At 41.1% G+C, this 14,060-nt stretch overlaps 1 protein-coding gene across 2 annotated transcripts in view; it reads right to left on the bottom strand.

Moving 5' to 3' along the window:
* Window positions 1-14,060, bottom strand: part of PALM2 (paralemmin 2) — a 379,963-nt gene that overhangs the window by 145,138 nt on the left and 220,765 nt on the right. For both annotated transcript variants that reach the window (NM_001435193.1, NM_001371509.2), the window contains 1 exon segment: window positions 9,367-9,452. In NM_001435193.1, coding sequence (NP_001422122.1) covers window positions 9,367-9,452 — 86 coding nt within the window.

Genomic DNA, 14,060 nt, shown 5'->3' with positions numbered 1-14,060 from the left:
TTTTTGCAGATAGTTTTTCGTCTTTGTATATAAAAGAAGATCATCAAACCAGTCAAGCCTGAAGGAAATCGACCCTGAATATTCAGTGGAAGGAAGCTGAAGCTGAAGCTCCAATACTTTGGCCACCTGACTCGAAGAACTGACTCATTTGAAAAGACCCTGATGCTGGGAAAGATTGAGGGCAGGAGAAGAGGACAACAGAGGATGAGATGGTTGGATGGCATCACTGACTTAATGGATCTGAATTTGAGCAAACTCTGGGAGATAGTGATGGAACAGGGAAGCCTGGCGTGTTGCAATCTATGGGGTCACAAAGAGTCAGACACAACTTAGCGACTGAAAAACAGCAACAAATGTAAGAGTAAAGTGAAGAGGCATTTGGGAATTAGCTGGTATATTTCAAATGGCAGTCAAATCATTTTATATCAGCCCGAGATACTTCTTTTAACATGGATTGATGTCGTTCTGTACAATCATCAAATAAACACAATTTGAGAAAACATTGCAGATCCAGACAGATGCTATCGGTGGCTCTAGCAATGAGCCAGCTGAACAAAGGCAAGACACTTCCAGGATGCCAGGGCTGGGCAGGTTACTCCTCAGAAGAACAGAAGCTCTGTAACCAGCAAAGCCCTTTAAAAGCTGACATGCAGCCGCCTCCCAGTAACTTTATTCTGGGACACTGTTCTTGTATGCATGTAAAATGACTGCCTTTCTAGCTTGCCTTGTCCAGAGGATATTAAAATGTTAAGTTGAGGGTTAGCCATCTTTTTTGCTTTTTATTCTTCAGTTCAGTTCAGTTCAGTTCAGTCACTCAGTTGTGTCTGACTCTTTGCGACCCCATGAATCTCAGCAGGCCAGGCCTCCCTGTCCATCACCAACTTCCGGAGTTCTTAGCAGTATGTATTTAAAAGCTGCCTTTGAGAAGACAGGTATTATTACCTATAAATTGTAACACTGAAGTGGTTGCTGGGAGCTGAAGGGAGGAGAGAATGGAGAATTAGTATTTAATCGGTGGAGAGTTTCACTTTGGGATAATGAAAAAGTCCTGGAGGTAGATGGTGGTAATGGCTGCAGAACAGTACAAATGACATAATGCTACATAAAAATGGTTAAAAGTGTAAAATTCTGTTATGTGTATTTTACCACAATAAAAAATATAACATTGATAGGCTAAAAATGATGATATTTAAAAAGCTGAGATGTAAGAGGAAAATAACCAGACAGAAGAGAGAGAGAGAGAAAAGAAAGGGAAAGAAATGGAAAGATTGATGAGACACTCCCTCTCCTTCCCAGGGCACTGGTGGGAGAGGTGTCAGTGATCCTAAAGGGAAATGTGAACTGAACCCCCTCCCCTCATCGTTAAGAAGAGGGTCCCTTACTCGGAAAAAAATGACTACACACCTGTAATAAGAGAATAACAGAACGTACCCTCTTGTACATAAAGGAAACCAAGCCATTGAAAAATTAACTGTATACAAATGGCGAATAAGCAGATGAAAATATATTCTGCATCACTAGCCTTCAGGGAAATGCACATCAGAAGCACAGTAAGTAAGGCGCTGCTTGACACCTAGTGGGGCGGTTCCAACCAAAACACAGACGCTAGCGAGCGCTGGTAAGACGGGGAAAAATCAGAGCCCTCATCCACCGCTGGTTGGGAGGGCAACATGGGGCGGCCACTTTGGAGAACAATCAGACAGCTATTCCAAAAGTTAAACACGGATTTACCACGTGACCCAGCAGTTCCACACCTAGGTTCATATCCACAACAAATGAACATATGCATCCAAATAAAGACTTGTTTGAGAATATCCGTAACAGAATTATTCGTAATAGCCAAAAGTGGAAACCACCTCACAGTCCACTGACTTAGGAATGGACTAGAGAATAAACCGAAACTCTGGTGCGTCCCTGAGATGAAATCCTACTCAGCATTAAAGGAAACACAGATAGAGACTGCCACACGGATGGACCTCAAAAATGCCAGGCGGAGCGAAAGAAGCCAGACACAAAAGAATTCCATTTTCCTGAAATGTTCAGAACAGGCAAAGCTACAGAGACAGAAATCAGGTTAGTGTTTGCTTGGGACTGGAGGTGAAATGGAGACAAACTGATGGCATAGATGAGGGATCTTACTGGAGTGATGAAAATATTATTAAACTGGATTATGGTAATCATTGGTAAATTTACTAGAAATTATTGTATACTTAAATGTGTGAAATTTATGGTATGTAAATTATGGCTCAATTACGTTTTTAAAAAAGGAACTGTAGAAAAAAAAGAACTGTGATTTAGAGGCTCTAAGAAGTGAAAAACAAACAAAATATAAAGGAAAGTAGCATACGAATTGGAGAAGGCGATAGCACCCCACTCCAGTACTCTTGCCTGGAAAATCCCATGGACGGAGGAGCCTGGTAGGCTGCAGTCCATGAGGTCGCCAAGAGTCGGACACGACTGAGCGACTTCACTTTCACTTTTCACTTTCCTGCATTGGAGAAGGAAATTGCAACCCAGTCCAGTGTTCTTGCCTGGAGAATCCCAGGGATGGGGGAGCCTGGTGGGCTGCCGTCTCAGGGGTTGCACAGAGTCGGACACGACTGAAGCAACTTAGCAGCAGTAGCAGCAGCAGTAGCATACGAATAGATAACCGACAAGGACCTAACTGTACAGCACAAGGAACTATACTCAATATTTTGTAATAACCTAGATGGAAAAGAATCTGAAAAAGAACATACACACACACACACATATGTATCTGAATCACTTTGCTGTACACCTGAAACTAACACATCATTGTAAATCAACTACATTTCAGAAAAAAAAAAAATTCTAGCATGAGAGAGAAGCTGGGAGGTAGAAGAGACAGACTATCAGGTGAGAACAAGGGAGTAAGTAGGCTTGAGGAAGGCCAGTGGTCTCCCTTAACTGCAGTCTAGAGAGATGTGTCTTCATTTGTTCATTCATATATTTGCTCATGCAATAACTAACACTCTCGGTTAGGTGCTGGGATGCAGGTCCTCACAGAGATGACATTCAGGCAGGGAAGACCAAATCTTGTTCAAGGACACTGATGGTTATTTATGTGCCTGGCTCTGTGGGAGCAACACTAGGGCCTGTGAGAGCATGTGACCAACAATACTGGTCAGAAACGGCCAATATCTGAGCCAGAGACTTGAATATAAAGATGGGTTTGCCAGGCTGGGAGAGAGAGGAAGGAAGAGGAAGAGAAAGGAAGCCTTGAAAAAAGCCATGGGTTTTTTTAAAGACACAGCACCTGCCTGAGCTAGGTCTTTGGTTCTAATGCAACTGGAAGGCTGGCCAGGATTTAAGCAGGGGTATGTTATCAGATTTGCCTTTTTTTGGTCTTTATTTTTTAATTGAAGTATAGTTGATTTACAATGTTGTGTTAGTTTCAGGTGTATAGCAAAGTTATTCAGTTATATACATATATGTAAATACATATTCAGTTTCATATATATGTACATATATACACATATACTTTTAGGCTCTATAATTATAGGTTATTACAAGATATTGAATACACACAGTTCCCTGTGCTATGCAGTAGGTCCTTGATGGTTATTTATTTTATACAGTGGTGTGAACTTATTAATCCCAAACTCCATATTCCTCCCCTCTGGTAATGGTAAGTTTGTTTTCTGTATCTATAAGTCTGCTTCTGTTTCATTGATAAGCTCATTTGTTCCATATTTTAGATTCCACATATAACTGATATTATATACTATTTGTTTTTCTCTTTCTGACTTACTTTACTTAGTAGAATAATCTCTAGTTGCATCCATGTTGCTGCAAATGGCATTATTTCATTCCTTTAAATGGCTAAGTAGTATTCCATTGTGTATGTGTGTTTGTGTGTATCACATCTTCTTTATCCATTCATCTGCTACAGACATTTAGGTTGCTTCCATATCTAGGCTATTGTAAATAGTGCTCCTGTGAACACGGGGGTGCATGTATCTTTTCAAATTAGAGTTTCCTCCATATATACGCCCAGGAGTAGGACTGCTGATCATATGGATTTGCAGAATGATTTAAAAGATCATTCTGGCTACAAATAGGCTGGGTGCAAAGGGCAAAGATGGATCCAGAGACAGACATAGTAGAAGATGGGACTAGAAATGAAATTGCAGTTCTGAGCCTTAGTCAGTTGTAGCCAATTGTCTTAGCCAGCTGGACAACTAGAAAGCCAAGGGCAATGGAGGGATCATATGACCACACCCCATACTGCTTTAGTGAAATGCAAAACAACATTTTCCCAAACTGATCCCCCAAATCACCAAGCGCTTGTTAAAAATGCTAATTCTCACACTCTGTTCTTCTGGATCTGAATTTTGAGAGGAGAAGCCTGGGAAGTTATTTATGTGTATATTTAATACTGCTGCAGACAATTCTCACGGTCAGGCAAGTTTCAGAAAGTATTGATCCATACTTTGGTTTTAAAAGCAATGTCTAGACAAGCAGCAAAACAGATGAAAACATAATATAGAAGTCATCCCAAAATATGATGACCCTTTTCTTCTAGTGAATCGTGATTCAGGCTGAAAAAGGTTAATGGCTCTTTCAAACAAGAACAGTTAAAAACAACTTGTAAAGGGTGTTGTTGTTGTTTTAGTCACTAAGTCATGTCTGACTCTTTTATGTCCCCATGGACTGCAGCTCTCTAGGCTCCTCTATCCATGGGATTTCCCAGGCAATAATACCCAGGGATGGAACCTGCATCTCCAGCATTGCAGGCGGATTCTTTACTACTTAGCCACTTGGGAAGCCCTGTAAAGAGTGAGCATAGTATGAGAAAATGGTGATGGACGTGTAGAATACTGGCTTTTGGCCTCTATGGTTTGACGATCTAGAAGAGTAGGTATAATTCTGGGGTAGATCTGAGCACAGTGGTTTCCTAGGGCTGTTGTAACAAATTACCACAAACTCAGTGGCCTACATCAACAGAAACTTCATCTCTCACAATTCAAGAGACCAGAATTCCAAAATCAAGGAATTCGTAGGGCCCTGCTCCCTCTGAAGGTTTTAGGGGAGAATCCTTCCTTGTCTCTTCCAGCTTCTGGTGGCTCTAGGTGTTCTTTGCCTTGGGCTGCATGGAACTCCAACCTTTGTCTCTGTGTTTCCTCTGCTGTCATAAGAACGTGTGTCACTGGACTTAGGTCTACCTGGTTAATCCAGGATGATCTCACCTCAAAATTCTTTTCTTATTTACATCTGCAAAGACTCCTTTTCCGAATAAGGTCACAGTCACAGGTACCAGGACTTAGGACTTGGACACATGGTTTTGAGGGGAAGGAAGGGATTCACCATTCAACCTACTAATAGTAATTTAAAATTGTTGAGCAAGCCTACACGATGCTCCTACCTGTGTCAGTGTATCTACAGGGTGTTTTAAATATAAACGCTCTTAGTTCAACTTTGGGCTTCCCCAGGATTGGGGGATCCACTCTATACAGTATACTTCCTCTAAGCCGTCCATTTTGCAAATCCGCACCCCTGAAGGCTCAGCAGTAAAGAATCCACCAGCAATGCAGGAAACACAGGAGACTCAGGTTTGATCCCTGGGTTGGGAAGATCCCCTGGAGAAGGAAACAGCAACCCATTCCAGTATTGTTGCCTGGGAAATCCCATGGAAAGAGGAACCTGGTGGGCTAAAGTCCATAGGGTCACAAAGAATTGGACACAACTGAGCATGCCCACACAGTTTAACATTGCTCAGAATGACCAGTTTGTTTATAAATGAATTCACTCATCTGAGCCATGCATATTTTCAGAAGCATGACTTTGTCATTTCAAAATAAGACATGGTATTAAAAGGGTACATATAGTAGACAAAACCACATTCAGACCACTGACATCACAAAAAATGCTGTGCTTTTTTCAGAAAGAAAACTTCTACACATGAAGAAAGGTATGTCTGTTGCAAGAAGAGTAATAGGGAGGAAACCAAAGAATTTTAGTGGTTTCTGCTGATACTCCCCTTGGGAAATGTCAGTGGATCAACTTTTACTGTAATAAATATTTTAACAGAATATTTTGTTTTCCCAGGGCCAAAAGCAGGGATAGGTGATATTACAGGGATACATGAAATAGCTATCAGAAGCAGGAATAGCTGTAGACATATGAATGCATGCTGAGTTGTTTCAGTTGCGTCTGACTCTTCGTGACCCTATGGACTGTAGCCCACCGGGCTCCTCTTCCCATGGAATCTTCCAGGCAAGAATACTGGAGTGGGCTGCCATGCCCTTATCTAGGGGATCTTCCCAACCCAGGGATCGAACCTGCGTCTCTTACATCTCCTGCATTGGCAAGTGGGTTCCTTACCACTAGTGCTACCTGGGAAGCCTGTAGTGACATGAATGAAAGTGAAGTCCCTCAGTCGTGTCCGACTCTTTGCGACCCCATGGACTGTAGCCTATCAGGCTCCTCCACCCACGGGGTTTTCCAGGCAAGAGTGCTGGAGTGGATTGTCATTTCCTTCTCCAGGGGATCTTCCCAACCCAGGAATCAAACCTGGGTCTCCCACATTGCAGGCTTTACCATCTGAGCCACCAGGGAAGCTGACATGAATATATGATGAAGTAACATGAATATATGATGACAAATCTGTAGTTAACAAAGATCAGGTACTTATAGACACAGAAAAAAAAAAAAAAAAAAACTTTAAGACAGACACAAGAGGGGGACTTCCCTTGCAGTCCAGTAGTTAAAACACTGCTTCTGATGCAGAGGGTGTGGGTTCAATCCCTGATTGGAAAACTAAGATCCCAGATAGCACACAGCACAGCCAAAAAGTAAAAATTAAAAGAAAAAAAGACACAAGAGCACGATGGATATATAAAGCAGTGTGGGGTAGGAAAAAGCATAGTACCGAAGGGAAAAAAAATTGATAATTTTTTATAATTGGGAAATCTAATGAAGAAGAATCTAAAAAGAAGTATTTCCCTAAATTACATTCATCTAGAAGTTTCAAGAATCCTTTATTGAGAAGAGATTGGCATTAATAAAGGAACTTAATATTTATAGGGATTTATTGGAGTATTAAATATATTTTTATCTTGCTTAACTTTTCAAAGTATATAGTGTTCTTTCTTCTAAATAGATTCAGTTCTTGTGAACTAAAAATCCTCTATTCTTATAAAATCGGAGAAGGCAATGGCACCCCACTCCAGTACTCTTGCCTGGAAAATCCCATGGATGGAAGAGCCTGGTAGGCTGCAGTCCATGGGGTCACTAAGAGTTCGATAGGACTGAGCGACTTCACTTTCACTTTTCACTTTCATGCATTGGAGAAGGAAATGGCAACCCATTCCAGTGTTCTTGCCTGGAGAATCTCAGGGACAGGGGAGCCTGGTGGGCTGCCGTCTATGGGGTCTCGCAGAGTCGGACACGACTGAAGTGACTTAGCAGCAGCATTCCTATAAAATATTCCCAGGTATTCAATAAAAGAAGATTCCTAAGTGGCTCAGTGGTAAAGAATCCACCTGCCAAGAGACTTGGGAAATGCGAGTTCGATCCCTGGGTTGGGAAGATCCCCTGGAGAAGGAAATGGCAACCTACTCCAATATTCTTGCCAGGGAATTCCCATGGAAAGAGGAGCCTGGCAGGCTACAGCCCATGGGGGTCACAATGAGTCAGACATGACTAAGCATGCACATACGCATGCACATTCAATAAAAAAAGACAGAAAGAGAGGTTGAGGATGACATCAAAGTTGAACAGACCCAAATACAACTTTAGTCAAGATCTTTATACCAGGAGCACGCTGATTATGCAGTAGCCTTATAAAATGGGACTTGGGCAAAATCTGTTTATATCCAAATACACCATTTGCTTTCACAAAACAAACTCTGCAGGTAGACTAGCAATACATCTCAGAAACTAATTCTTAAAATCATGACAAATTTCAAAATAGCACATCTAAATCCATCAAATTCTACTATCAGCAGCCACTTCTCTCAATTCAACCCGGCCAAAGATTTCTCAAACTTCTCAGACTTTGCACTAATAGCTAGGAAAATACCAATACATCATTACAATATATATTTTTAACTTATAAGTTCAACTAAACATAATGACAAGCAAACAAATTTTTAGCACTGGATAATTATTATCTAGATTAGTTGACTCATTTAACCAACAGGCTATTTTTCCATCTTATAATACATTTCATGATTGTATTTTTCTTTGCTTTCTCTAACATTTTTAACAGATAACACAAATTCAGCCATCACCTTACAAAGAAAAGCTTGAATAAATTCATCCTGTATATTCTTTCATACAACTTCTACTAAAAAATCCAGAGTGAAATCTCTAGTGATATCTCAATATTAAAAAAGGATATTACGTTTCCATTTTCCAAGAAAACTTTCGAAGTGGCATTTATTTAAATTCTTTTCATTCAAGCAAAAATGTTAGAAAGCCCTCCCACTCCCGATCTTTGTTCAGTTCAGTTCAGTCGCTCAGTCGTGTCCGACTCTTTGCGACTCCATGGACTGCAGCATGCCAGGCTTCCCTGTATAAACAGAATTCCAAGAGAGGAAGACTGTTCCTTTGTGTCTATTCCAGTAATAGAAGGGAAGTAATGGTGTCTGATATATTTTGCTACAGACTCCTTAATCTAGGCAATGATTACAAATTCATGCATTTAATTTGAACAGTGATAATTAGGTTGATTTCCAGATGACTCATTTTGTAAACCTTTGGCCATTAGCGTGTTCCATCTGGAGTGGGCCATGTGCTGCCTTCCCGCTGACATCAGTGGAAATCTTGAGTCAAGATCAAAGCTACTTTATGCCTCTGACCTTTCTTCACAATGCACAGTGGGGCCCGAGTTTCTCAGCTCAGAATTTTCAGATTTGCTTTGCTGTCCCCATGGGGTTACACTTGCAGACAGTCAACCTGTAGACGTTTACTGAAGACCCTACAACCAGTCCATTGGAAATCACAAGTCTTGGATTCTAGTTTTCAGGTGATTTCCTAATGCAGGCCCCAAATTTCAGCAAATCTTATTCTAGTTGACCCACTGAGGTCAGTGAATAGAGAACCCCAGTGGGGTGAGGGGTAGTACTCATTTTACCCCCAGAAATCCTCCATAGGCTCACTTTCCTCCAGAGCCACGGTCCCCCACCTTTTTGGCACCAGGGACCGATTTTGTGGAAGACAATTTTTCCATGGACAAGGAGTGGGGGTGGATGGTTTCAGGATGATTCAAGTGTGTTACACGTACTTTCTTTCTATGTAATGCCAATGTTGATCTGACAGGAGGTTACTGGTAGCCCAGGGGTTGGGGCCCCTGCTATAGAGATGCACGTAGAGAATCACACTAGAGAAAGGATGCCTTACCTTGACAGTCATGTCTGCGCTGGATGATGCTATGGCCTCTGAGGTTATATCATCTCGTGTTAGCAGCACACTCTCCCACCCAACTCCTGAAAAAAAAAAAAATGAGTGCCATTTGAGGCAAGTGCATTCAGTTGGCATGGACGGAAACTACTTTGCAGCTTTCAAGTCCATGTGACGTATAAAGGAAATCAGTGATTATCCACAGTTCACCTGCCTGGCAGTTAACAGGAAAGCTTCCTTTCAGAAATGTGGTCAGTCAGCACCTCTTGTTTTCACCTAATCTCCAAGTTTGGAGTCGTCATCTAAATCTTGTATGTTATGGTTTAATCGCTGTCATGTCTGACTCTTGCCAACCCATGGACTATAGCCCTCCAGGCTCCTCTGTCCATAGGATTTTCCAGGCAAGAATACTGGAGTGGGTTGCCATTTCGTTCTCCAGGGGATCTTTCCAACCCAGGGATCAAACTCGGGTCTCCTGCATTGCAGGCAGATTCTTTACCGACTGAGTTACCAGGGAAGCCCTAACCCCAGGATATATATATATATATATCTTGTATGTTATAGAAAGTGCTATTCCTAGTCCAGAGTGGAGAAGACGTTAAAATGAACTCCTCTAGAATCTAGGCCTCATACTGAGGTCTTATGTGGGGCTTAAAGTGACTCCCATAACACAGAAATCTGTCCATCTGAATCTAATTCAATACCCAATAGAAATGACTCCAGATTATTTACTGTCCTAGATTCTACACACCTGCTGAAAAGAACTGAGTTTATACTCATGTTTAAAATCTATATATGTTTCTCCCCAAGTCTTAATACATGTTAGCTCCTTTTTTCTTAAGCTGTCAGACAGGCTCTGAGAGGAGACATCTGGCAAGAGACAAGGTTTTGCTCTCTCCAGCCTCCAAAAAGATATCAGGGGCTTCTGTTTGAAAAGCCCACATCACAATATAGTAAAACTACACTAATTTAAATGCAGTTGTGTGTGTGCATGGAGGTGGAATTGTCTATAATAGTGAAAAGTCTGAAGTAATGACCGGTTATTTTTAAAAACAATATTGCAAGTCAAGTCATCTTCCTAAAAGCTAAGAAGGTAACACTCAGTAGAGTTTCTCAGGGTCTACTTCAATAAGCAGATACAAATTTTATAACTGGTATAACAACTGCCTACTGGGATATGAGTGTTCATAGCCTAAAGTATTAAAAAGATTATTTTTTAGAACAGACTAAAACTATTTAATATTAATTTACAATATTGATTTTCTTGTATAATTTTCCCTAAGGAAAACTCAAGGGCAATATTCATCCCAGACCTGTGTGAATCACCCAAATTCTACATTTCAACTGTCAAGCATTATGCTAAATGAGAACTGGAACGTTTTTCTGTTTGCCACTTAGTAAATATTTTAGGTTCTGTGGTCAGACCACTTCTGTTGCAGCTTCTAAAGCTGCCATTATTGAGAGAAAGCAGCCAGAGATAACATATAAGCAAATGGACATGACTGGGTTCCAATAAAACTTTATTTAAAAAAAAACAACAAACAGGCATTGGCCAGATTTGGCTCATGAGACGTGCATTTCCAGCCTCTGTGCTAAGTCAAGAAACCAGAGATGTATCTAGGAAAGATTGTTATACTTTGGCATTTTTCTAAGGATCAACTGGACAATCAGGGGTGAAACTATAGGAGTAGTTTGCAATTACATGACACTTTAAATAAACTAATATGAAATTAATTCAATTTTAATATGTTAGCACTGATTGCATTGCCTTATTTTATATTCTGAATCCTTGAGAGTTTCATTTCACAGGAATTGTGCACCATGGATTACTCAAGATCCATGGGCTATAATTTATTGCAGAGTGTAAACAGTTGTCTCTCACTGGGTTGTAGAAATTGGGTCAGAGAAGTTTGATGACTTGCCCTACAATTTCCTCTCAGGAAAGTTGTGGGCTTTGTCTTAAATGCACATTTCTGGGAAAGAAATGTTGTTTCCACACGAACAAATTATTTCCCAGACATATCTTGCATTTAACTAAAACCCTTTCTGGTTTAAGCCACTGTTGGTACCTACTGGAACTGGCCAGCAGAGAGACACAGATATTGGGCATGGACAAATATATGATTTTTAATTATAGAATAATTTGACTTTTTTTTTGCGCTTTTGACTTTTCCCATATGCGCTGTGTGGCCAGCAGAGAGACACAGATATTGGGCATGGACAAATATATGATTTTTAATTATAGAATAATTTGACTTTTTTTTTGCGCTTTTGACTTTTCCCATATGCGCTGTGTGGCATATGGGATCTTAGTTCCCCATCTAGTAATCGAACCCGTGCCCCTTGCTCTGGAAGCGCAAAGTCCAGACCATTGGATCTCCAGGGAAGTCCCTAATATGAATTATTGTTCAGCAAATGTTTGGAGCCCTTCTCTCCCACTGTGGGAGAAATTTTCTTCCCTGTCCTACTGATGTTTGCCTTGGCAAATAGGATGTTAGTGGATATCATTCGAGCAAAGGTTTGAAATGGGCTTGTGTGGTGACATTTGCCCTCTTGCTCTTCTGCTCTAGCATGAGAAGGACATGCCCCAGTTGATTTTAAAGGAAATGAGAGTCATGGGGAATTGACTTGAACCCGGTCTGCACCTTGGAGCTAAGCCAAGTCTAGATCAGCCAATCCCCAGCTCAACTGCATATGCATGATAATAAAAGTGATTCCGTTTTGGGATGATTTGTCAAGCAACATTATTCTACCAGTAGCTGAAAGATATAATCTATCACCAAAATTATACATGAAAATCATTTAAATAAAGCACTTTTATCTTTAACTGTGCAAATATAATTCCTTTTGTTGCATATAATTCATTTACAAGTATTAATTTCCATCTCTATATATTATAACCCATTTTGGGAACAATTTTTCCTCTGCTACAATCATTCCTTTCGTAAGCAATACTGTATTTATTACAGGATATATGGCTATAGGGAGAAGGCAATGGCACCCCACTCCAGTACTCCTGCCTGGAAAATCCCATGGACGGAGGAGCCTGGTAGGCTGCAATCCATGGGGTTGCTAAGAGTCAGACACGACTGAGCGACTTCACTTTCACTTTTCACTTTCATGCATTGGAGAAGGAAATGGCAACCTACTCCAGTGTTCTTGCCTGGAGAATCCCAGGGACGGTGGGGCCTGGTGGGCTGCTGTCTATGGGGTTGCACAGAGTTGGACACGACTGAAGCAACTTAGCAGCAGCAGCATATGGCCATACGAAAGAGACATGAGACATCAATTCATATGTATTATCAATATATAATTTGATATATAATATAGAATATATGTAATTCACTTAGTGTAGTTTTACCTACTGTACTTTCAAATAACCACTTTTATAGCTTCCCTTCTCCCTTTGCTCAATCTTACTTACAATTTTTTTAAAAAAACCATATTTTATATTATTCATACAATCCCTAGCAATACTATATTATTTTTATTCCATTTTTAAAAGGCTGGATCAAACCTTCAGGAAAAAAACAACCTTTCTCTCCCAGAAGAGAATAACTTTGCCTTTCTCTGTAGTGGAAAAACTGAGACCCATCTACTTGTAGCTAAGGGATTCTTATAAATACTCCATCAGGGAGAGTTTTATAAAGATCTTGCAGCAATAAATCATATCTGCCATGAATTTGTTGTTGTTGCTTTTTATATACCTCCTTATTTAGCTTCACAGTCAGATAAATACATCCCTTTGCCCAAGCTTCCAGTTCCCTGGCGCCCACATCCCTGGGTCTCTGTTCCCAGGGTGCACTCTGCTGATTGTCTTGGCCCTTCTCTGTTGATTTCTGTTGGGAATAATACATGTATTGTTGACAGGATAGTGCAAGCAAAAGGAAGGAGGCTTGGTGAGGAAGCAACTGATGGCATCCAGGGAACATGGGCTGACTTCCTTAATTCTGATCCTGGCTAGTACTGAAAATAAATAAAAATGAAGGGTCCAAGGCCCAGAGGGAAAGGGGAGCACTGCACGGGAGGGTGCCGGTTGTGCCCAGACCCGCTGGAATCACCATGTGTCACGAGGTGAAAGCAGGTTAAGAAAGAGAGAAAGACAAATCAGCATAGACTCTTATATTTGCAAGAGAGTGGACCCCTGCTCTAGCCCATCTATCCACACAGATTTTAGATAGATCGTTGGACAAAGCAGGTGGCTGAGGGGGTTACAAGTGCTCTTCGCCAAATGCTCCCCCTTATTCCTTCCTCTCGTGGACACATAACAGGATTTCACTTCCTAACCTCCTTAGAGTTGGTGAGGTCAGGTGATTAGTTCTGGCTGATGGGTATGGGTGCAGTGGCATCGATCGCTTCCGGGCTGGAACAGTTAATTGCTGATGACAGACCCTCCAGGGCACCCTTCCCCTCCAAAATGGTGAAAGGCAGTGTTCCATACAGTGACAATTTTGTTAGCGTAAGGCCCAACTAAGAGAGTAACATAAAGCACAGATATGGCCAACCCATAAGGGCCATCAAGTCAGATGCGTGAGAACTAAACCTTTATTATTTTAAGCCATAGGCCTGGGGCTGTTTATTACACTAGTATAACATAGCCTAGCCTCAGGAAAGGATGGACGGAGCCCTTTCAGACCTGCCATCCCCTCCCATCTCCAGTTCCTACCCACCTCCAGTTCCTATTATAGCAAGGT

Source organism: Bos taurus, chromosome 8 (genome assembly GCF_002263795.3).
Source record: "Bos taurus isolate L1 Dominette 01449 registration number 42190680 breed Hereford chromosome 8, ARS-UCD2.0, whole genome shotgun sequence".
Classification (NCBI taxonomy): Eukaryota; Metazoa; Chordata; class Mammalia; order Artiodactyla; family Bovidae; genus Bos; species Bos taurus.
This window is presented reverse-complemented; position numbering and strand designations above follow the sequence as displayed.